General features: G+C 43.0%; 2 protein-coding genes across 4 annotated transcripts in view; one reads left to right on the top strand and one right to left on the bottom strand.

The window, feature by feature from the left end:
* hivep3a (HIVEP zinc finger 3a) overlaps window positions 1-25,071 on the bottom strand; it is a 51,727-nt gene that overhangs the window by 25,447 nt on the left and 1,209 nt on the right. Inside the window, exon 3 of one of the 3 annotated variants that reach the window (XM_071499656.1) lies at window positions 10,238-10,307. The exons of 1 other annotated variant lie outside the window; for it this stretch is intronic. The gene's annotated coding sequence lies outside the window, so the exon portion shown is untranslated. The remainder of the gene's footprint in view (window positions 1-10,237; window positions 10,308-25,071) is intronic. One more of the 3 variants, XM_071499657.1, reaches the window with a different exon arrangement.
* On the top strand, window positions 6,211-7,843 carry LOC139634227 (uncharacterized). The gene is made up of 2 exons (XM_071500547.1): window positions 6,211-6,270; window positions 6,533-7,843. The coding sequence occupies exon 2, from the start codon at window positions 6,626-6,628 to the stop codon at window positions 7,841-7,843; it is 1,218 nt and encodes a 405-aa protein (XP_071356648.1). The 5' UTR covers window positions 6,211-6,270; window positions 6,533-6,625.

The following is a 25,071-nucleotide window of genomic DNA, read 5'->3' as shown; positions in this document are numbered from 1 at the left end:
AACCACACAGTGGGCTACTCAAGAAACACTTAAGTTGACTGTGTGCATGGTAAAAATATAAATAATATTTAAAAAAAGATAAGATTATTTTTGTAATTTAGACTCTGGCTTATTAATTTGGAAATGTTAAAGGTCCCATAATGTATAATGTCAGATTTCCATGTCTTGTTTTGATTATAAAACAAGTCTAGGTAGGTATATAAATTCTGTGAAGTATCATCAGTCCACAGAGAAATGCAAACAGCCTGTATTCAGAAATGAGCCTTAAAACGAGCTGTCAGGACTTCTGTAATTCTGTGATGTCACAACTATACTCGGCCACTATGATAAACGGTCCAACCAACATTTCTTTTTGTTGTAACTTTATTAACAACATAACCCAAAGTGGTCTTTCCATCACTGATCTAGCTACAAGACAGACAAATATGGAGGAGATTGTGCGAAGATTCCATTCAGTCTCATCATGAGACTCCATGATCATCTGAAAACTGATGGTATGATGCACTGCACAAGTGTTGGATGTCAGAACGCCCATACATCATTTCACAGCCATCCTAAGGATAGTAATATTACAGACCAGGTGCTACACTTTCTTTCCTCTGAAATACTGGTGCATTTTAGTCCAAATTTGACGATCTTTTTGGTGACTGATCATCACCATTTGCATTTACCAATGAGTTTTAACAAGGTTACAGCCCATGGTTGGTCTGGCCAAAAACAGTCAGCCAATAAGAGGATAGGCTCAGAGACCAACACAAAACACCCTGTTCCTGCTAGTGCTCCAGAACAAAGCATGAGAGGAGAGGAGATGTAAAACAATTTTGAGATGGTTTACATAAAACCATTTAGTTTGGGTATACAAGCAACTAACAGCCAGCATCCACAGGAGCCAATAGGAGCCTCCAGTTCAGTAACACAAATCTAGATGTCACTTGCAAAGATGGCGGACGAGCATCGATCAATGTGGAATGCAGCGATGTGCCATCAATGCGACTATCCAAAACTTTTGTAATTTTACATCACGTTTATTGCTGGAAGTAAATGACTCACAAGGACAAACAAAGACTTGTTGGAAAGCTCTGATGCCCTAGTTTGAGATGAAAAAAACGTCACGTCTCTGACTCTGAAATGACTCTCTACAGACATGATATTTGGGAAGATACACGCCTTTTGTGGGCATCAGAGGGTTTCTCCTCCATGTTTTTGTGTATCAGTTGCTGTAAATAAAACACTGACATATTATCACCTTCTGAAGTTGATATTCACAAGAGTTGTTTATTTTTATATTCACCACACACTCTTTCTGTCCACCAGATATGTTAGTCAAGTATTCACTTAACTTCTGGCTCTATTTTGGTCCCTGTGACTCCTGAGAGTAATATCTGGCTCTTTAGCTGCTGAATCAAGTCAAGTATCCTTGTGCACATGCCGGCCCACTTGCCTCACTTCTGTTTCCGCTCACGGCGTCTCCTCTGCTGCCTCTCTGTTGCCACTGGAGTCCCAGCTTGCCCTGCTATCTTGGCGATCTCGGGAGAATTAATATATCATGATGCTGGCCAGAGGAGCTTAAAGCTACTAATTGTTTCGTGTACGCTCCACTAGCTACTTGCTATCTTCGTCTGTCAGTCCTTTGTTGCTGGGCGTTGGTTTGTTTTAGGGTTTTCCCTGAAAAGCTGGGTAAAACCAAAGACAACCAAAGATGCTAAAAAAAAATCATTCAGAATGAGCACTTTCTGATTAAATCTACTGATTTAATCCATTGTCAATATAAAAATATCGATTACAGCAGCATTGAGGTAGGTTATGAGATATTTTATATTTATATATGATATAAGTTTCACTGCAGGTTTTACAGACAGTTAAGTAAAACGCAACAAAACCACAATGAAATGGGTGCCCTGACTGACTTGCTGGAGTGAGGGACAAACCTCCATCAAACTGGAGCCTAACAACAGTGACCAGTCAATATTTGATTTCACCTAAAAGGCCAATAATGGTAAATACATTTTTCTGACTCTGGTTGGTTTGGGGTGTCAGAAGCAGCAGCAGCATCTAAGCTTAGGACAGTGCTGGCTCCATCCTGCAGTGCCACAGAGGTTTCTGGGCAATGTGCCACCTGTCAGAGGAGAGAAAACACAGACAGTGTCCTCCGCAGCATCCCAGCAGTCCAGGGATTCACATATGGCCCCGAAACACCACAGAGACAGCAGAATCTGTTGCTGCTGCTGCCTGCCACAGCACAGGGTGGTCTTCACAGAGCCTGGAATGGATTATAGCTGTCTGTTTAAAGTGTGGGACTGTTCAGTCCACCAGGGCTGGTTAGTTACAGATTACATGTAATCAAGGTTGCGTAATCAAAATAATAAGTAACTATAATCAGGCCGGTTTACATCTGAAAATGTGCAATTAGATTATAGAGTTTTAGAGATGATATAGATTATAGTCACATTGTCAAGGTTTCCCGGATTACATTCTGATTACATTTGTAATTTTTGTCTGCTGCAAAATGTGGTTTCTTGTCGGGAACTGAGCTTCGGCCATCTTTGTGTTTACAAGATAAGAGGTTATCATACACCCTCTGAGCAGAGCTATGTCTTCAGGCCAGATAGGAGGCGACAGTGAGTCGCTATTGGAGCTGGTTAGCATGCTAACTTCAGTAGAAGAAAAGATGTGACAGAGAAGAGAGTTAACATTGGCGCTGGAGACAACTCTTGGTGAGTAAAGGAATGTTTGATGCTGAACTTGCAATGTTTCTTCTAGACTGGCAACTAAACAGCTGTTATTGCTAATGCTAGCTATGTAGCAATAGCAAAACTTACAAGTAGGTTAATTAAAATAGGGCAATTTTAAGATCTTTTTTTTTTCATGATAACCAATGCTATTAACTAATGAAAAGTGCTTCTGACATACAGGTGTTCAAGTGCTCCACCTTGTGGCGGGGGATAAAAGAACAGTGTTTGTCATGCCTCAGCTGGATAGCTGAGTTCCCTTTTTTGTTTCCCCTAGTGTTTTGTCTTGTACTTCCTGTTTTATTTTGATACTCACCTCTTTTCTCGTTTCAGGTTCCTCACTTCCTGCCCTCATGTGTCCTCCCCTTGTGTGATTACCTGCCCTGCCCTAATGTGCTGCACCTGTGTCTCATTGTCTTCCCTCTCCCTGAGTATTTAGTCTCTGTGTTCCCTCCCTTCTGTGCCAGTTCGTCTAGTTCTGTATGACTACGTTCCAGCCTTTATTCCCCGTGTGCCTTACTCGTATCTTGTCTTGTTTTTGGTTTTTTGACCCTGCCTTTGCCCACCGATTCTGATACCTTTGCTCCGCGGACTGATCTCCTGTGTACCGACTTTTGCCTGATTAAAGGACATTGTGAACTCGCTTACTGTGTCAATCTGCATCTGAGTCCGAGCCGTTGTTCAGCCTTGACAGTACGAACTGGCCATAACATGGACTCAGCAGATTCAGACACAGTGCGCGCCATGCTCCAGGCACAGGTCTGCAAGATCCACAGCCAAGACGAACAAATCAGCCTCCTTCGCCATGAAATGAAGGAGCTGACTAATCGTCAGGAGTCCCTCTTGACAGCTTTCGGAACTCAGATCAGCCATCTCGTCGATAATATGCAGAGGATGCAGAACCCGCCGGCTTCAGCCGATTCAACACCGACGGCGCCAGCGGGAGCTGGGCCCGATGCTGCTTTTCCTACGCCTGCTACTCCGTCCTTGCCTCTCCATCTTTCCAGACCCGAGCGCTTCTCCGGAGACTCAGGTGATTGCAGAACTTTTTTAACCCAGTGTGATTTGCACTTTGAGCTTCAGGCTGCTGCCTTTCCCTCTGATCGCTCAAGGATTGCATACATCATTTCTCACCTGACTGGGAGAGCGGAGGCCTGGGCGACGGCCGAGTGGAGTCGGAAATCGCCTATCTGCAGTTCTCTGTCGCTGTTCTCCAAGACCTTCACCCAGATATTCCAGCAGACAGCTCCGGGGCGGGAGGCAGCCCGAGCTCTGGTTAGACTGCGACAGGGTAAAAAGAGGGTCTCTGATTACGCCATTGAGTTCCGCACTCTAGCAGCAGAGAGTGAGTGGAACCAACCAGTCTTGTTTGATGCATTTCTTGATGGACTGTCTGACATTCTCAAGGACCAGTTAGCCCCCCTCGACCTCCCTGCAGAGCTGGATTCCCTTATCGCTCTGGCTATTAAGATCGACAAGCGCCTGTATGAAAGGGAGAGAGACCGAACCAGACCCGGCAGTTCCCCGCCGAACCAGCGGAGGCAGCAAGCTGGAGACTCTTCTTCCTTTTCTTCCTGGCGACGCACACCTCCTGCTGACTCTACCACTGCGCTCCCCTCCGCTATGGAGGAACCTATGCAGCTTGGCCGAACCCGCCTGACTCCAGAGGAACGCCTGCGACGAGTTTCAGAGGGTCGCTGCATTTACTGCGGTCAACTGGGCCACTTCATCGCCTTCTGCCCATTAAAAGGATCGGGTTCACCAGTCAAGGTGAGGGCACTAGTGAGCCATATGTTGACTGTTTCTGATCCCTCTCGTTTGCAACCTTTTGTGTATCTAACCTCCCCTATGTGTACTCTTAAACATCCAGTTTTAGTTGACTCTGGTTCTGATGCCAACCTAATGGACTTTAGTCTTGTCAGGAAGCTGGGCCTCAAAACCTTCCGTCTCAACCAGCCCTTGGATGCCAGCGCCTTGGACGGCAGGCATCTATGTAAGGTCACCCATCGCACTTAGTCACTGCACCTGTCCTTTCCTGACTCCCACACGGAAAGAATCAGTTTTCATGTCGTTAAAGCTCCTCAGCACCCTCTGATCTTAGGATATCCCTGGCTCACACTCCACAGTCCTCATATTGACTGGAAAACTGGACAGGTTATTTCATGGGGTAAGGCTTGTGAAAAGGACTGTTTTTCACCCTCTCAGCCTCATCCGTCAGAGTTTCAGTCTCTCAACCCTTCCAGCCCAGACTCAGAGTTTCCCGACCTTTCCGGGGTTCCCACCTGCTACCACAACCTGAAGGAGGTTTTCAGTAAGGCCCGGGCTGCTTCTTTGCCCCCTCACAGGCCCTATGACTGCGCCATTAATCTGCTCCCTGGCACCTTCCCACCCAAGGGTCGGCTGTACTCACTGTCTGCTCCTGAGACTCAGGCCATGGAAAAGTACATCAAGGAATCCCTGGCTGCAGGGATTATTCGGCCTTCCTCCTCTCCCGCTGGCGCTGGGTTCTTCTTTGTAGAGAAGAAGGATAAAACTCTGCGACCCTGCATTGACTACAGAGGACTCAATGAGATCACCATTCGCAACAGGTACCCCCTCCCTTTAATTTCCACGGCCTTTGAACAGTTAAAGGGTGCTAAGGTTTTCACCAAACTGGACTTAAGAAATGCCTATCATCTAGTTAGAATAAGGGAGGGGGATGAATGGAAGACAGCATTTAACACTCCCAGTGGTCATTATGAGTACCTGGTCATGCCTTTTGGACTAACAAATGCCCCTGCTGTCTTCCAGGCCCTGGTGAATGATGTTCTTCGGGACATGCTTAATGAATTTGTTTTTGTGTACCTTGACGACATCTTGATCTTTTCCCCTGATGAGCAGACTCATGTTCAGCACGTCCGGCGGGTCCTCCAGCACCAACTCTTTGTCAAAGCTGTGAAATGTGAATTTCATGTGCCCTCTGTGTCTTTCCTGGGGTTCATCGTGTCAGAGGGGGAGGTCAGAATGGATCCCATAAAGGTCAATGCTGTTGTTGACTGGCCTACTCCCACAAGCCATAAGGAGGTTCAACGATTCCTGGGGTTTGCTAATTTCTATAGGAAGTTCATCAGAAACTTTAGTTCTGTTGCTGCCCCCCTTCATGCACTGACCTCTTCTAAGTGTAACTTCCAGTGGAACCCCCGGGCTGAGCTCGCCTTCCAGAAGCTAAAGACCAGCTTCACCTCAGCTCCCATCCTCAAACTGCCGGATCCCAGCCTGCAGTTTGTGGTGGAGGTGGATGCCTCTGATGTGGAGGTGGGAGCTGTTCTCTCTCAGAGGTCAGCTAAGGACAATAAATTACATCCCTGTGCCTTTCTTTCCCGCAAGCTGTCGGCCTCTGAGAGGAATTACGATGTCGGCAACCGCGAGCTGCTTGCTATAAAGGTAGCACTGGAGGAGTGGAGACACTGGTTGGGGCTGAGCAGCCTTTTCTCGTCTGGACGGATCACAAGAACCTCGAGTACCTGAGGACGGCTAAGAGGCTCAACTCTCGACAGGCAAGGTGGGCTCTCTTTTTCAACCGGTTCCATTTCACTCTCTCCTATCGCCCTGGTTCTAAGAACTTAAAGCCTGATGCTCTCTCACGTTTGTTTCTTGCTGAAAAATCCTCTAATGATCCTGCTCCCATCCTTCCTCTCTCGTGTGTTGTGGGCTCAGTCACATGGGACATTGAGAAGAAGGTCAACGAGGCTAATGTGAACTGTCACCCTCCGGCCGGCTGCCCGCCGAACCGACTATTTGTGCCTCCTGCCTTGCATTCACAGGTCATCCACTGGGCCCATTCTTCCCGGTTATCCTGTCACCCTGGAGTACGCAGGACTCTGTTCGTCATTCGACAGCGGTTCTGGTGGCCGGCCATGGAGAAGGAGGTGACAGAGTATGTGGCAGCCTGTCCTGTGTGTGCTCGCTGTAAGGTCTCCCGACGCCCATCCTCTGGTCTGCTCCACCCACTCCCTGTGCCACATCGTCCCTGGTCAGACATCTCCGTGGACTTTGTTACTGGACTTCCCCTTTCCGAAGGTAACACCACTGTCCTCACGGTGGTGGATAGATTTTCTAAGATGGTCCACTTTGTTCCCCTGCCTAAGTTGCCCTCGGCCAAGGAGACGGCCGAGGCGATGTTACATAATGTTTTTCGCCTCCATGGCTTTCCCAGGGACATTGTGTCTGACCGGGGCCCGCAGTTTGTGGCACAGTTCTGGCGGGCTTTCTGCTCACTCCTGGGAGCTTTTGTCAGCCTCTCATCGGGCCACCATCCCCAGACCAACGGTCAGACGGAGCGGCTGAACCAGGAGCTGGAGACCAGTCTATGCTGTCTAGCCTCACAGAGTCCCAACACATGGAGCAGACAGCTCACCTGGGTAGAATATGCACACAATTCTCTCCCGTGTTCATCTGGTCTCTCTCCCTTCCAGTGTGCCTATGGCTATCAGCCTCCTCTCTTCCCTGCTCTAGAGAGGGAGGTTGGTGTGCCCTCAGCTCTGGCTCTAGTCCGCCGCTGCCGTCACACCTGGGCCCGGGCCCGACGCTCCCTGCTACGCAATTCTGAGAGTTACAAGAAGGCGGCTGACCGGCGGCGGACCCCTGCCCCCACGTACAGGAGCGGTCAAAGGGCTTTCCACAAAAGACCTGCCTCTCAGAGTGGAGTCCCAGAAACTCGCTCCCAGGTTCGTAGGGCCATTCCCCATTTCCAAAGTCATAAACCCAGTTGCGGTCAAGCTCAAACTCCCCAGAGCCATGAGAGTCCACCCAGTCTTCCACGTGAGTCGGATCAAACCAGCCGTAGAGAGTCCTCTGGTCCCTGCCTCCAGACCCCCTCCTCCCCCCGGTTCATCGATGGTGGCCCTGTTTACACCGTCCGCAAGCTCCTGGCAGTCCGGCGTCGGGGCCGGGGGTTCCAGTACCTGGTTGACTGGGAGGGGTACAGCCCAGAGGAGCGTTCCTGGGTCTCAGCCAGCAACATTGTGGATCCCTCCCTCATCCGGGACTTCCATCGGGCCCACCCTGGCGAACCTGGGCCGTCTGGAGCCGGCCGTGGAGGGGGGGGTACTGTCATGCCTCAGCTGGATAGCTGAGTTCCCTTTTTTGTTTCCCCTAGTGTTTTGTCTTGTACTTCCTGTTTTATTTTGATACTCACCTCTTTTCTCGTTTCAGGTTCCTCACTTCCTGCCCTCATGTGTCCTCCCCTTGTGTGATTACCTGCCCTGCCCTAATGTGCTGCACCTGTGTCTCATTGTCTTCCCTCTCCCTGAGTATTTAGTCTCTGTGTTCCCTCCCTTCTGTGCCAGTTCGTCTAGTTCTGTATGACTACGTTCCAGCCTTTATTCCCCGTGTGCCTTACTCGTATCTTGTCTTGTTTTTGGTTTTTTTGACCCTGCCTTTGCCCACCGATTCTGATACCTTTGCTCCGCGGACTGACCTCCTGTGTACCGACTTTTGCCTGATTAAAGGACATTGTGAACTCGCTTACTGTGTCAATCTGCATCTGAGTCCGAGCCGTTGTTCAGCCTTGACAGTGTTAAGTCAAGATGAAAGGTTCAAGCAGCAGAATTCGCTTCAATTCCTGTCAATATCACCATTACTTCCACTTCAGAAATGTGCAACATAAAATCATCTATTTCCAGTGCAGTTTGTACATGATAAAAAATAAAGCTGTTGTCATCCACAAAGACTTAAACTTCAAATGCTCGTGTGGGTTTAGCTTGCATCTGCCACAGAAGTGTCACTGATGACTTTGATCATTAGCTAACGTGTAATACAGAGCAAATCACAGATATTAGATACTGAATATGCAAAATGCTTTTTTATTTACATTGAAAATGTTTTGAGATGTTGCAAGAGAAAAAGGAGTATTTGTAGAATTTTGTGGCTGTGTCTATTTTTTTTTTTTTTTTTTTTTTTTTTTTTTTAGTATAAGATATAATATTTGCAATGCTTGATTGAAGTAATCCAAAACTATTCAGATTAGATTATATACATTTTTTGTAATTCAGTGGATTATGTTACTAATTACAAAAAATGCCATGTAATTTTGTATTCAGTAACTGACTACATTTCAAAGTACTCAAGTTCTAAGTGTACAGAGCAAAGAAGAAGGCCTTTTTATGTACAGTGTGTATAAATAACAGTATCTGGATCTAAAAGGGTGATGTGTACCTTTTTGCGTGTGTGTATATGTGTGAAAACCCAGCCAATAAATCCCAACATATAACCATAACCACAGGTCCCCTTGCCTCCCTCCAGACAGCCAGCCACAGACAGACCAGAGAGCCCCCCCCACCATACAACCACCAACCAGAGCGGAACAGATGCCCCTCACAACCTCAACCTGCCCCGACGGCCACAGAAAACAGCTGCGTAACCGACACGTAGTAGGCTACCCTGCCACAGTCCATGGAGGGAAATAGCCATCTAAAAACTGTCTGAACAAAAAAAGGCTCCACGTGTTGGATGACCTGACTTCCCAACAGTAGACCATGTTGACAGGTGTTGAGCAGAGCTCAGCTGTGGTGGGTGGTGCTGGTTCTACTACCAAATGTTCCAATAACATACTAATTCCATGTATGTACAATTGTACCTTTATGGACCAAACAGGCCAGTGCATGTCATTTGTCAGGTACTTTCCTATTTCATGGTACTTTGCCTGGTGATAAATTCCCTGTTTTTCTGTATTTCTCATTTGTATGCTCACTGTACCAAGGTGTGATAGTGAGGGTTTTATTTTTGGTCCTCATTTGAGGGAAATTAAACCAAATACATCTGATTTAAGGACAGACATAATACATTTTCACAATATAGAGGATTTAGTTGATCCAGGGTATGCCATTCTGACAATGAGGGGGACACATCTCATGTATGGGGGCCCTACTCGCTTACAATTAGCTCACAAACCTGGGAGCTCTTGTGAAACTGCAATTCATTGTTTTTACTTGTGCTACATCCACAACGGCTGCTGGAAATGACAGCTTGCTTTGTCAACATGATGAAACAGTCTACCACTTCATCGTGTGGTCAGTTGACAAACACATCATAGTTGTGCTCTAGTGCTTAAACAAATAAGCATTAGTAATTAGTAATTATGGATTACTAATTTGTATCTGGTTGTTATTTCACCATCTATGATAGGAGTATTCAATTTAAAGTCAAAGAGATCCAGTTAGACAACATTTCCTCAAGCAAAGGTCTGAAACATTTGCCTTCTCTATATAATAATAATGATATGTTCTTTTGGTATTTCAAGGAAAAGAACAGTTCTAATAAGTAATAACTACATGACAAAGGGCTACAAAATGAGTTAAAAAGTGTTGCTTGATTTTTCCATTTTTCTTCTTAAATGTCAACTTAATTAATTAACTTAATTAACATGAATGAATGAATGAATGAATTAACATTGAACAGTTTTAACAAGTGATTTACTCTTTATCCTCTTATACTGTGTGTGTGTGTGTGTGTGTGTGTATCTCACTCACTGACTCGAGTCACTATGATTGGCTGAAGAGCGTCACATGACCAGTGCCATAAAGGGTAGAAAAGCTGCACCTGTCAAAATAAAAACTCTTTGTCAAAATACAATAATTCTCCATAATTTATAGGTTATATGACAGTATAGTGTCTGGGTCTGGATCCAGGATCCAGCTGCCTATTAGTGACCTCTGATCTATGAACTTGGTTTATCAGATAATGTGACTGTTAGTGACATGGGAATATTTCCATTTTCTCACAGTTTGTGAACAAAGCAGTGTCTGAGAACTGCCCTCCTATCATCTGACAGTGACTCTGAGTTCTGTCAATAAAACATTATGCAGTTTATTTCTACTGCTGCTTTTAGGAATATCATTTATACAGTATAGGATATTACTGTTTGTATTATCTTTATAACCACATGCCTTAATATCATAAATAAATACAGAAAAATGCTTCCTAATCCTTGTCAAAATGTACAGGAAGCTGATGTGCACTGACAGATGTGCAGCATGGACCACCAAAGCGTTAACCAACCCCATAAGAGTTTCAGTCAATCACGCTCTGTATACTGATCGTCAGGGGTGGTCCACCACCAAAGCCCTATTTTGAGCCAGGAAAAACCCTGCTAACAGGCCGCTGGATGCTGTGCCAGACACCGGCTGATGCTGCTGCAGTTCCTTGGTCAGCAGTGCAGGCTGATAAAAGTCAATGCTTCACGGCCTTAAATGACTGAAACAGCAGAGGAGAGGATTCAGATAATTAGCCACATACTGAACATGTGACCACCACATAGTGACACAGTTTATAGTGAGAATCCTGATCTGTTGACGCCACGTATTTCTGTTTGACTGCATTCATACACACACCTGGGATTTCTTTTCTGCTGTTCAAACTTCACTATCCTCCAATGTATGTCCCATAGCTAAGCCAGGGGCTAAAATAGTGCTGCATTGATATTTCAACACTGGCATGGACTCACCGACAACAGGTTCATTTACAGAAAAGTGGGGAAATCATATATTTAGAGTAGCGGCGAACCAAATCAGGAACAAGGAAAGAGGGACAAAGAAGCGTACAAAGGGAGGCATTGTACTGAGAGAAGAAAAAACAAGTTGACAAAGTTGAGAGGAAATGCTAAATACAGGAGAAATGACCGGCCACTGGCTATATCTGTCCCCACATCTAAGTTGGGCTGCTTCTGCAAGTGTTTGTGGTTTCAGGGTGTGAGTGTGGGTTTCGGCAGGGCCCGCTGGCTGAAACTGTGTCACTGTTTGCACACACTCACCACCAATTATGATGACAAAGTCACACTGTCAAAGGCTGCTGCTGCAGTCAAATGAAAAGCCTACATTAAGTCTGTGTGGATCAATGTTTCTGGACAATTAATTCTTGGAGACGGAAAGCAAACAAGAAGGATTTATACTACCTTAACATACGGGAAAACTAACAATTCATCTTAGAGGTGTTTGCTCCAACAAAGCAGTATCAGTTCTGAGGCAGGAAATCCCCACCAACGCTCTCTCCAAAGCTTTTTTACACTTAGCAGCTCCAGACTTCATACCTTTTCTCCTCTAGTTTCAGGCTCTGTTACAACAAACACAAACCACTTGGATTCTACTTTACCAACATAAAGGTTTATGGATGTTATATTCATAATTCCCCTTTTACACTGGGCAAAAAACCTGCTAACATCTGGCTGGCAGTCATCAGTGTGAAAGGGTACAATCGGTATTCACTCCCGGGGCAGGAGCCTCTGTAGTAGGCATTTATCAGCTCCAGCTCTGATCAGCAGTGGTGTAAACATGACACCCAGGTGAACAAGCTAATTTTCCCTCCTTTTCTGCAGCATCAGAGAAAACCGGCCTTTTCCGATCGTCAGCCGAGCAACTGATGCATCTCTAGTAAAAAGGGTAGAACTGTTTTGCAAGGCAACTAAGATATCAAAAACTTGTAAAGATGTGATACCTTTGGCAAAGAACCATTTGAAATGTTTTCATACTAGTGCAGAATATCTTGGTAATGGTTCAGATACTTGCTTAGATTCCTACAAGCATGCTTCTCTACAAAACCATATTTCATTCCACTACCACCTAAAATGTTTTACAAAATTATCCCAAATCCACTTATCAGCTTTGTCATTTTATCAAAAAGTTCACTGTCCAACAAGGTTGTACAGCTGACTTTGCTCCAGTCTTTCTCTGCTACCACTTCAGTTGGAGCTTGTAGGTGATTGCTCAGAATCATCACTGTGCAAAATACCCCTCAATCCAGAGAGGTAGTTAGGGAGCAAATATTTCAAACTGTGACCCATATATGATGAAATCCGGACTGGACATCCTGCCATCATGGCATTGTAAGATGTCATATTAAAAAATCTCCAGATATGATCCAGATTCTTACAAGAACCTAAAAAGGATATGTCTGGATTCTTGGGGTTTTGGCGCAATGCGTTGTGGTTGTGGTTGTGGTTGTGGTAGTGCAGATGTGTAAGTCAGACAGCCTTATGTTTGTTGGTCATTTTGACATCTACAGAGTACAACACAAAATACTTCCAATGCTTCTCAGATGCTTCAGTGTCGTGATCATCCAAACATCTTGGCTTTGCTGGCTAGTATATTTATTTATTAGCTTAATTTACTGGTCAGTGTGACATGCAACGGGTCAAGCTGGTACTCAGTTTTAAGAATACCCCTCTGCTGGACCACAAGGCAAACTACTTCAAATGGTCTTAAGCACATATAGACTGTAAAATTCAACTGGGAGAAGACCCCGGGGTAGCCTTAGAACTCGCCAGAGGGATTACATATCCCATCTGGCCTGGGAATGCCTTGGGATCCCCCAGGAGGAGCTGGAAAGTGTTGCTGGAGAGATGGATGGCTGGATGGGTGGAGAGACGAATGGATGGATGGATGGACTGTAAATTTTGAATTTAAATCATTACAAGTCAATTTTTTTTTTCCACAACTGAACCTAAGTTTGAATTTCAAATAACAAGCCTTAGTAGTTGTTATGATTTCATACATAGCGTATGTAGGAAAAGCTAGTAAGTGTACCTTGAGTTGGGATTGTTCTGTCAAACAATTTCCAAGGTCAAGATTCTTGATGGGAAAACTACAACAACAATTGAGCAGACTCCATCTGGCAGCGACGACTGTGTGTTACAGTAGAAAGCTCCAGAGGAAGTTAGCAAGTGTACCTTGAGTTGGGATTGTTTGGTCAAACTATTTCCAATACCAGGAAAGTAACTTTGGACAGGAAAACCAGTTTGTCATCAGATCCAACTCTACAACAACTGCACAAACTCCATCTGCTGGTGACGACTGTGTAATATAGTTGAAAGCTCCAGAAGATGGTAAGTGGACCACCTTAGGTTGGGACTATACTACAAAGTCAAACACAGACTTTCATTCAAATATTCAGATATACATATCATATTCAAATATTAAATGATCTCTTCTCACAAGCTGCTATAGAAGACCTTTGTCCATTTTAAAGAGTCTAAAAGTCACAATATTATGATTAAAACCATTGATACATATCTTAATACTTCAGTTCTATAAATCAAAACAGGCTTCTAATGAGAGTGCTTAGGTTTGGTAAGAAGAGACAGAGGCTGATGTCGAGATGCCATAAAGATGTTTCAAACCAAATCACTTCCAATATCAGAACAGCGAGAGTGCACGGTGCATCAGTGCATGAAAAGAGCTAGGGAGAGAAGCTCGATGAGGAAGCTAATGGAAACCAGTGAATAGCTGATAACAACCACATGCAAAGTCTTCACAGGAGCCTGAATGCGTGCAGCGGGCAGTAACGCTGCATGATGTGATATAACTCAGATGGATCAATACTAACACTGTTGAGCCTGATGCATCTGGCTGAGCTGTGCGCTGGGTTAAGCGGGATACAGAGTACAAAAGTACATCCCAGCCTGCTTTTATTTCAAGCACAAAAAAAGAAAGAAAAAAAAAGTCGCTGACCTTTTGTGAATCCACTTCATTAAGACTCAGTTCATTTCTGAGGCCAACGTGCCAGTTTTCGTGGAAAACACTGCTCAGAAAAAACCCATCCAATTTTTTTTTTCTTGAGTTGGACTGTTAATGCAAACCAATCTGCTTGGATCTCAAGGTGATGTAATGCAGGGAGAGAGCAGCCATATGTTCTCCTATTTCACCACCAGTGAATCAACAGACAGGGATGAGGCAGTCTGCCAAAGAACCTGCCCGTCCATGAATCTATATCTTCCGCACAGAGGGACAAGGAGAAGCTAGTGTTACGTTAGGCAGCCGTAATATTTTGACACACACTCACGATGCAAAGCAATAATTGAGACGTGGCTGCCGATGATACGGCAGTCTACCTGTGGGTACCATCTGAGTTAGCAGTAGCTCTGTGTGAAACCAGTGCTGCTCCTCTACAGCACAGGAGGATCATGGACAAAAGACCTAGTGTGGGACAAATCCAGAAAAATACACACAACCGCTGTTACATAATTCAAAAGCCTGTGGTCTAGTACCACATACAGTAGTCCTCCCTCCGCTCAGATAAAACCGTCCTTGATCGACGATGACAATGTCAACAGGAGAAAACACAGGAGAGGAGGCGGCGTGGTGTAGTGTGGTGTCACTCTGGTCGCTTTCCTCATTCTCTAAGAGACTTTCTCCACAGAAAGTGCACGTGTCCACACCATGTTGTGATCAATATTTTTATTTTAACAACAGATCAGATGACTGTGTGTAATGTGAACGTAACTCTTATTGACCCACAGAGAATTATCACCCACTCTGCCACTGCTCTCAGAGCTTCAGCATCTTTCAGCTCATTGTTTTGGTCACTTTACTGTTTTGGTTCACTTTCATTGTTCTCATCAACCTAGTTTCCAGCAGCAGGAAGCTATTTTCAGCAAAACAATATGTCATCAACGTACTGGTGAACATTTGCGCAAGAGACAGAGACAAACCAGAGCTAAAAGAAGAGTGAATATTAAAGGTCTCATATTGTATCAAGGTAGATGTCCTTGTGTTTATTGATTATAAAGCAGGTCTAGGTTCTATATAAATACTGTGAAAGTATCAAAGCTTCAGTCCACAGAGAAATGCACACAGCCTGTATTCAGAAACTGAGCCTTAAACTCTGGAACTTTGTGATGTCACAACAAAGCAGTCACTGCCCTCAGCCATACACCAAGCCCAACTAGACCCGCCATCCAACCTTAGAGGATTTGGTTTCTCTGAGTGTTAACCTGAAATCTGTTATATTTTTATTTGATCTCTCAGAAAACAGTCAGCCAATCAGTATCATTGGCTGACTGACCTGTTGTTGCTTGAGCTCAGGAGAGAAGCCTGAGAGAGGAGATGCGGAACTACACTTAGATGGTTTTTAGTTCTTAAAACCATAAATATATCTTCTTATGTATATCAACACTTTAAATAAAACACTGGAAAAGTGTAAAATATGGGACCTTTAAACCTCCATTTACCTAGCGGACACTAGTTTGACTCGCCAGATGTAGGCTGTGGGTATAAAGCCTGACGACAAGGCGAACTTCTTCATAACAGTCTGTTGCACATAGAGACTGTAAATTTTGAATTTGAAATTTGAATTAGAATCAGTCATTATAGTTTGAATATTTACTTTTTCTCACAACTGAACATAAGTTCGAATTTCAAATAAAGAGAAGAGATGTTCTGATACCATTGCATTAGAAAAATATAATGGATGTGATCTGATTGCTATCATTGTTGTATGGCATGGCTCAGGTTAAACCCTTTATAAAACTTTTATTAGTTAATAACTTTCATTATATTATTTGACTGTCAGTCATTATAAAATAAATGTAGGAATAAATAACAATTCCTATACTAGTTCTCTTAATACTAGTTTCACTTCTTGAAATTAAAGCCTCGCTTAACGTACACACTGACCTTTCCGGACTTTCCAGTGTATCATGTTGCCAAATTGCTTAGGTTTGCTTATAGCTAATGTTACACTATTTACAGGATATCAGTTCCTCTCCGCCACTCTACAATAGTTGCTAGTGGCTTCACAATGTAAGCTACTGTGTAAGAGTGGTGAAGAAAAATTTATTTCCAGGTGTGAAACTATAATGTTTATCAATAAATTAAAGTTCATCAATAATTACATGGTATCCAGTTAGTGCTTAGACTCACGTACATGATGAAGGCTGTGGGTATAAAGCCTGCTGTTGGGCAATCAGGTGGCATTCTCCTCCCCTTCTGCAACCTCAGAGCGAGCAACCTACACACTGAAAATGGTGAGTTTTGATGAAGGATTGTGCAATCACACAGCCGACATACGCCTTTGCTGTTTATTTGGGGCATTTTCCTTGCAGGGAATCGGCCCTTTTAATGACAGTGCTCGTATGCCCACGAATGCAAATGTTCCACCAAAACAAAGTTTCCCCCTGACACTAGTCTGCAGGGGCACCATCACTGCATGCTGGGCTCACTGCCACAGGAGACGGTTGTGATTGATCTGTCCAGTGGATGATATGACCATCTTTTTGGGTAGAATCACAATTCCTGACCTGCATCCTGTTTCTGCTCTGATTTTGTGGTGAACGTCATGACCGGAAGTTGTGATTCGAATCTTTCTAAGATCGTCCACAGTATAAGATCATCAGACTGCCCACCCCTAGGTCTGGCTATGCAAGACTAAGTGGACACAAATAAAGCTCCGAATGAACGCTAATGTTGCTTCATGTCCGCTGGATGTGTAAATATTCACAGTTTGACCATGAAAACTTTATAAGGTCATATGACAACGGTGTGATTACAGCTTGTTAAAAATAATAATGTCCAAACAAGCCAGAAATGACTGAGAAGGTTTGGACCTGGTTCGCAGTAGATATTTTTACTTATAGCAGGTAGAACACAGGTGTCACTAATAACATTAATGGCTCCGCTCCATTAAGTGTCCCAGTGAGTTGGCATGCACCACCAAGGGTCCAAGACTGTTGTTTTTTGTTACTGCAGCGAGTTTCCTAAAACGACCTAGAGCTGGAGATGGCCTAGTGGATATTAACATCTATGAAACCTACGAGTTAAGCTACAGTTAAGTCATATAAAATCAGTGGTAAACACTTGTGCAGATGTCTGTTGAATCTGACTAGACCATAAAAGATTTGTAACAATGGCAACCAATTACAACTTTAACACGGCTTGAATTAAATGGTTCAAAGGAGCAGGGGCAGGGTTGGACAGGAACGTGGGTACATTCTATGGCTCATCTGTGTGTGTGTGTGTGTGTGTGTGTGTGTGTGTGTGTGCGCATTCACTAGGTGATTTGTGAATGAGAACTGCAGCTGACAGGCCTTCTGCCTGACAGGCTGCTCCCTCCACGGGGGTCACAGAAACCAGAGGCCCTTCCACCTCGCAGAGCACCCCAAGCTGGGCCCATACGCTCGCCTCCAGGGTCACTGACGGCATCCAACCCCTTCCAGCAGAGGGCTGCAGCCCAGCCAAGAGCCTAACAACTCGCAGTGAGCGCCCACATGCTCTGATTCCCATACACCTCTACACACACACACACAAACACACACACACACACACACTGCATGTAAAAACGACACTTAACACCCTAGGATACGGCGTCCACAAAACACACGTGCAAGCTTTCCTGCCAACACGTTTTCCTGTGTACCAACACATGGGCGAGCAAATGCGTAGGCAAGGATGTAAACGTGCGCACACATACACAAGTGAGTGTATCCTTTCATTAACAAGGATGAAAGTCAATTTCCGCTCCCGTCGTCTCAGGCCGGCTGCTGGTGGGGAGGAAATCTGTTCGCTTACAGCAGTTTTGACATTTAAGCCTGAGCCTCTGTGGCTGGGGGAAGTCCTCCTGATTGATGACCCAGGTCCTCTACTACATGACTAGCTGGAATTTTTTTACCTTTATGTGTGTGTGCACTGCGCATCCTAACTTGTAAGTGAGTGCTGGTTACGTGACACATCTTATATCATAAACACAAGGTTTTGCACAAGGAATGTGATTTATTGGTGCAGTAGTCGCTTAAAAAAATTGTGTTTTCCATGTTCGAGGCAAGGACATGGAGTTCGATGATATATTGCACTGGGAGGAGATCTGCTCCAACGAGAGTAGTGCAAGTTCAGCATTATGTGCTGTAACCAGTCTAAGGAACGGTGAATGGTCATTTCCTGCTTCCTACTTAAACTGAAGAGAATGATCGGGATTAATATTGTGATATCCTGGGCTGGCTTTAAGAACATGAGGATGCTCTCATTCAAAGTGAGTCTTAACTGAAATTATTTCAAATGAACATTAGAATAATTGTTGGACCTTTGTTAGTGTGCATGAACATTTTTTAGTCTCACACTATAAGATTTTCTACCTGAGAAATACTATTTGCAAGAGTAGATTCCATAGAGATTATTTCCCATCATGGGAATTATCATTATTATTATTTTTTTAATTAATGTTATATAAAATTTGTAACTTAACACTATAATTGTCATGGTTTGCTCCTAAAATTACTTTGTTTGAACTGTATTTATGATTTCCTGTTTTATTTTGAAATCATTTTCCTCATGTATTTAATGCTGGCCCTCCGCCAAACGATGCTCATGTAAACTGTGTCACTTAGATTTATTTTGCTTTGAGTGGCTTATGTTCATTGGACGAGGTAGAGGCAGATGACTGAACACAAGTTATTGTGTTTTTTTAAGGGGACAGTTCATGAACTCACACACTGGGCAAAGTATTAACAGAATGAACCGACATGAGCACGATTAAGATTCTAAATGTCGGTTTTGATACTTTTTCAGTTAATTGTCCAGCCCTACGATGAAAATAAATACTTTATATTCATGTAATAAATACTTTACAATCCTAATCTGCATGAGAAATTTTGAGAAAGGGAAAAAAAATAGTTTTAATAATGATCCACTTATAGTGATCAATTTGACCCAGACAGACGTGGTCACTATGAACAGTTTCCACTGTATGAAAATGTCAGTAAATGTCAGGTTCAGGTTTTACGCTGTAGTAAATTATCCAGATTATGAAGAAAAAGTGCTTTTGCTTCTTGTCACCTGATTCTTGATTTAAATTGAAATTTTTGCTAATCTTAGACTACTCCATTGAGGCAGCCATCTTTAAACATTTGAGAATTTTGGCTTCTTTTGCTGAATGAGGAGTTTTGTAGAAAAAGATTTCCAAAATAAAAGCCAGGGTCAGCTGATTGACTGACCACATCTGAGGGAAAAAAAGAGGCAGGGTGAACAGCCTGCTGTCATAGAAAGAGCAGGATGTAATCATTATTTAAACATGAGGATGATGATGCAAAATTTGAGAGTCTTTCCTCAAAGGCATTCGCATGTTTTCCACACACAAGGTGAGGGAAGTAGCTAGAACTGCTTACCTTCTCAACAGCTGACCAATCACAATCTGAGGTGGGCCTGATTGTTGGGTTGTTGTTTTCATAAAGTTACAAAAACATATATATATTTATATCTTTTTAATGTTTTTAAGGAACATTTCATTTTCAAACATTAAAAAATAGCTTTCTATTTTTATTTATTTATTCTTATATATAATTACATCTTCTCACCAAAATTGTACTGTTTTGCAAATGATTTGTGGTCCACCGGTGAGCCCCGGACCACAGGTTGGGAACCACTGCTATAGACAAACTTCAATCAAATGCTACCCAGCTCAAATTCTGACATGATTCATATTTGGATGAACTAAAACACTTTTTTTTGGAATGTATCTGTTGTCATTCATACTTTTCAGTTCGTCTTCAAAGGCAAAGTAAAGAAGGAGGATTCCAGATTTTCTCTTGGGTAAATACTAAGGCTGTCAAAGTTAACGCGTTATTAACGCGTTAACGTAACATGCCTTTAACGGGAGTAATTTTTTTAACGTGATTAACGCTTGTGACATTTGAACCTCGGGCCAATCCGTAGCTCGGGAAATCAGGAAGCAATGCACAGGTCGATGCCGTCGTGAGCAGTAATGGATTATTATTAACATTATAGTATAATGTTACAGTTAGTAAATTGGTATGCCCATCTGTAATTTTTTTCGTTGGGCTTTTGTTTTAGTTTATTTCAGCATCTTGTTTTACAATGCAGTTTGCAAATGTTAGTTACTTGAACTGAGAGTATTTCTCATTGTAGCAATAAATAAACATGATTTTTTTTGCATAAAGCAAGCATTTGTCTATTCTCATGTTGAAAAGAGTATTACAATTTGAAAAAAATCAGTTTAAGGTACATTTAGAACAGATTAAAAATATGCGATTAATCATGATTAACTATGATCACTCATGCGATTAATCGTGATTAAATATTTCAATCGATTGACAGCCCTAGTAAATACATCTCCAGTCCCTCACCTGGACGACTGTTCATTTCATGTTTCACTAAGGTCCAGACTGTGTGTCGGCTCGGTATTTTCTCCGTCTGCTCAGTGTCCGGAGGAATGATATGGACTACATCAGTGAAGCTCCAGAGATACAAGTGCCCTGACATTTCACCTGCTACCAAGGACACTGTAATGACTGACACCTGAGGGATGAGGCGCCCGCTGGTGACTCCATAAGAACAAGCTGTATGAATATCAATGCTGTCCTTTCGGGCTCTACTGCCCTTGACGGAACAGAGGGACCTTTGACAGGGGCCTTAGCAAAAAAAAAAAAAGCGAGAGAGTGAGCAATTTCATAATGCAACAGCGTGCCGCGGGACTTCAGGACAAACTCAGAGACTCTGCACAGCGCACAAATGTTGACTATTCCACCACTGTACGTGTTATGAGCCGGGCAGGGTTAACTCTGAGACTGGCTGCCTTTTGAGCCGTGATGCTCGTGTCCAGTGTGGAGAAACCTCACACACCATTCTGGCTCCAGTGGCAAACGCACTGGAAACCATTTGGGCGTCAGGCCTATCGGTGCAACAATAAGGCCATTATGCTCCCACTTTAGCACCCATGAAACATTAAGCTCGTTAGGGGCAACTCTGACCTCCAGGGAACAATAACAAATGAGGAATTACAGCAGTGATAATAGCGATGATAATGGTTTTGTTTATGCTTGATACACACGGAGCTTGGTAAGTTGTAACGGATTAATGCACAGCAAAAATGCAATACAGCAATTGCTTTAAAAATACATTTTCAGTTTGATACTTTTCATCACTTACCAATATAAAACAATAAGAATTCAACCTATATCCAGCTCACAAGAGTTATTTTTTTCTGATTGCTCTTTGCCTTTTGTGACAACAACTCTCTCAATGTTCAAACTCATCAACAGGGCATGCGAGGAAGAGGACAGCAGACACTGACATGTTATGTAAAGTTAATGTGTTCATATTCCATGAATCAGTTAAACACCCAAAGATATTTAGTTCACTATAAGGTAAATTCAGTACTTCAGCGCCCATAAAGCTGAGGGACATGTTAAAGAAAGAATAGTTAACACTGACACAGCAGAAGCAGAGATATCCTGACTTTTACTCACTAGTTCAGTAGATCCTACAGTTCCCACAATGCAACTCAGTAACATCAATTCAGCTTCCTTTAGACCAAAGTGTGTGGGTGCTGCTTTAACTGGCATGCTCCAAACTCTCAGCTCCACACACGCCCCACCACTTTGCCCATTTTTGGATTAGCCAGGAGCTACGCAGAGTCAGCCTCTGCCAAGGTGGCGACAGCAGAGCAGCCCACTCTTCAGAAACCCATGGGTGACGTCACAGAGGCTACGTCCATATTTATGTTTAATCTATATGATTATATGCTATATCCTTCAGACCTTTGCTGCCTGGTAAATGTTATTATATTATGTTATATTGTAAATGTAAAAGCTATTTTGTGCTTTGTAACAACAGCTATTTGCTAAGAGATATCAGCGTGACCCTGATGACATCATCAAGGTTATTTTTTCAGATTTTAGAAAGCTCATATTCACACTACTCATCACATACATAACTCTATAACGCTATTATAATATAATTGTTATTTATTTACTCTACCACACTGTATATCATGGTTATCATAATATCACTACACTATTACCATATATTTTATACTATTTTATATTCTTATCATATCTTTTTAAATAAGACGTCACTATTACATTGACAGGATGTCATATAAATGATATAAAGTATTATTATATGTTTTACATTGTTTTGTTGTTCTATTATTATATTATTTTTACAATTATATTCAAATTACATCACTCTTTCTCCATACATGCCACCATCTTCACCCCGTGCACCAGATCTCAAAACACACACACACACACACACACACACACACACACACACACACACACACACATCTCTGTCCATTATGTCCTACGTATTGTTCATGTCATACTCCTTTTTGTTGCATTATCTCACCAATAAATGTAAATTTAAAAAAAGACAGCTCCAATGCTCATATACTCCTCATGATGAGTAAACCGATATTGTTTAAAATCTGTGGACTGCCCTTTAAATATGTGTACATGGCACAGCAGACAGATTCTGTGTTTTGTTTCAAAAAATGTTGCGCTGTGCTTTCCAAATTTACGCAAGGTCAATGTTCCCCTGACCAGCAATCCTACAGCAACAAATGACAGACTCCGCCTCCTGTGGGTGATTTATGCAGGTACACAGCGTCACACCTGACTGCTGGAGCATACAGGAGTGCAATGTGGCCTGTACATCCTTAAGGTGAAGGACAAAGCCGGTGGAAGAGAAAATGATAATAAACAGCCACTGGCTTTTCCCCTCGGCCTCTGAGGAAAGAAATTCCCTGTCGAGGCTGCAGAGTGACAAAGGAATGACAAAAATCTGACCCTTTCACCACGGAGCGAGACAGCAGGACGGCATGGCACACAAAGAGGCAGCCTCGAGTTCTAGTTAAAGGATGGCAGCACTTCACGTACTGCAACTGTAAGACTTTACTGTAAATTGGACTGATAGAGAAATCACGTCAGCCAGGCCTGAGTCATTAAGTGCATCCGTTTGTTATACATTAGTACTTCCTATCACCATGTTTCAGTTTACATAAAGAGAAGCTGACAATAAATGGCCACAACTTGTGGTACTGTGTTTCACAGAAATCAGAGATGACCAATCAAATCCATACCAAGTTTATTAATCTATTAGTCAGTTGGTAGAAAAATTTATTTAAAAATTTGAAAATCAATTAGTTACTTTGAACATTAGTTCCTTTTATTCCTTTTATTTAAGGATTTGCAGCTTTTTTTTGTCTCATATCATTGTAAACTGAATACATTCGTACATGTTGTACTGTTGGCTGGAAAAAAACAAGCAATTTGAAGACAGCACCATGGGCTCTGTGAAATTGTCATTTCAGTATTTTTCCACATTTCATAGAATTAAAGATAAACAGATTAATTGCAAATAAAAATTATCACATTCCAGTGCTATTTAGGACAACTTATCATAGGGATCAAATACCCAGTCAGCAGTCATTGCACCACTTGGTGCTCAGAAATGTTATGAGCCATTGGAGAATTATTCTATTATTCTTATTCTAAATCTCACGATAAAACCAGTGGCATTCACACTGAAGAAATGTAAAAAAAAAAAAAAAAAAAATTAAAAAAAAAATCCTAGTTGTATCAAGTGTTTTGCAGCAGAGCAACGTTGCAAGCCACAGCTGTCCTCAGATGCCCTCTAATCCAGCGGGCATCATTGCAAAGAGGAGGGTTTCAGGGCTGCAGAGCTGAGCTGCACAGTCGGTCATTATCTTGCTCTTTGCAGGCACATCATCATACATATTGTTTTTATATTAGAAATAGGAAAAATAACCATTTTTTTTGCCAAAATCCACGCTCAAGCTTATCCACTTGGGCAGTACACTGACATCCAAATCAACCCACCAATTTAAGCTCAGATGTGATTATGTAATCTTTTTTCGGCGATTTGATCCTGAGGCCCAAATAAATAAATAAATTCAACCGCCCTGAACGGGACTGTTTCTCACGCATGATGTCATGTTGGACTCCGTACAAGCAGGTTACGCAGAAATGTCCGGGCAGCAGGAAGGCGTTGTGCAGGCGGCGCTGGAGCCGATGGGTTTCGCTTTCTGTTGCATGTGGGGAACGGCTACGCCAGATTCCGTTCAATGAATCACACATTTCAGTCCAAATATGCTTCAAGTGATGTGTATAAAAACATGAACAATGGCGTTTTCTCGATACGTACTGGCTGTACGTTCGGCATTCATAAATCGAGTAAATATGGATCTTTGCGCCGATTCTCAAAATGATCTCCCACCTAAAAGAAGTGGGCAAGGGGCTGGGGTAAAAAAAAAAAAAGAGATAATAGAAGTGCTGGTGTTGGTGAACGGTGTATTTGCCTGAAAAATAATTTACAAAACGTCTTAAGTCATGTTCTTAACGGGCATGCGCGCTTGCAGACGAATTAATAAATATTAAAGTGTCAGATTTTTTTGAATGGAGGTTGGTTTTGCTACAAACGGGTCGCAAAGCGCTGACGTAGCCCGGTGCCACAGAACAGTCCGCCGGCCGACATAAAATAACCACCAGCCGTGATCAGATAATACACACCTGTGTATAAAAATAAATAAAATAGAATAAAGAGGCTTATTTGGGGATTTTAAAATGGAAGGAACTGGATAACAAGCGTTAGCAGCTTTTATCCGCGACACAAAATACCGGCACCCCCGTGATTTCAAGCCCCGGCGCTAACAGTCGTGGACATTAATTCACAAACCACTGGTGTGAAGTGGAAGCAGACCACTACAGCTGCTCCACACCACGCACAGTCTGAGCCTCACCGCTGTGCTACTATCACCAACGTCAAGCTGAAGGGAACAACAA

The sequence above is a fragment of the Trachinotus anak genome, unplaced genomic scaffold (assembly GCF_046630095.1).
Source record: "Trachinotus anak isolate AG129_WGS33_773 ecotype Australia unplaced genomic scaffold, CSIRO_AGI_Tana_v1 ptg000016l, whole genome shotgun sequence".
In the NCBI taxonomy this organism is placed as follows: Eukaryota; Metazoa; Chordata; class Actinopteri; order Carangiformes; family Carangidae; genus Trachinotus; species Trachinotus anak.
The sequence above is the reverse complement of the archived record's forward strand: the minus strand, read 5'-3'. Positions and strand labels throughout refer to the sequence as shown.

Excerpts from the sequence above, each read along its gene's own strand:
- LOC139634227 (XM_071500547.1), top strand. The coding sequence starts at position 6,626 with ATGGAGAAGGAGGTGACAGAGTATGTGGCAGCCTGTCCTGTGTGTGCT.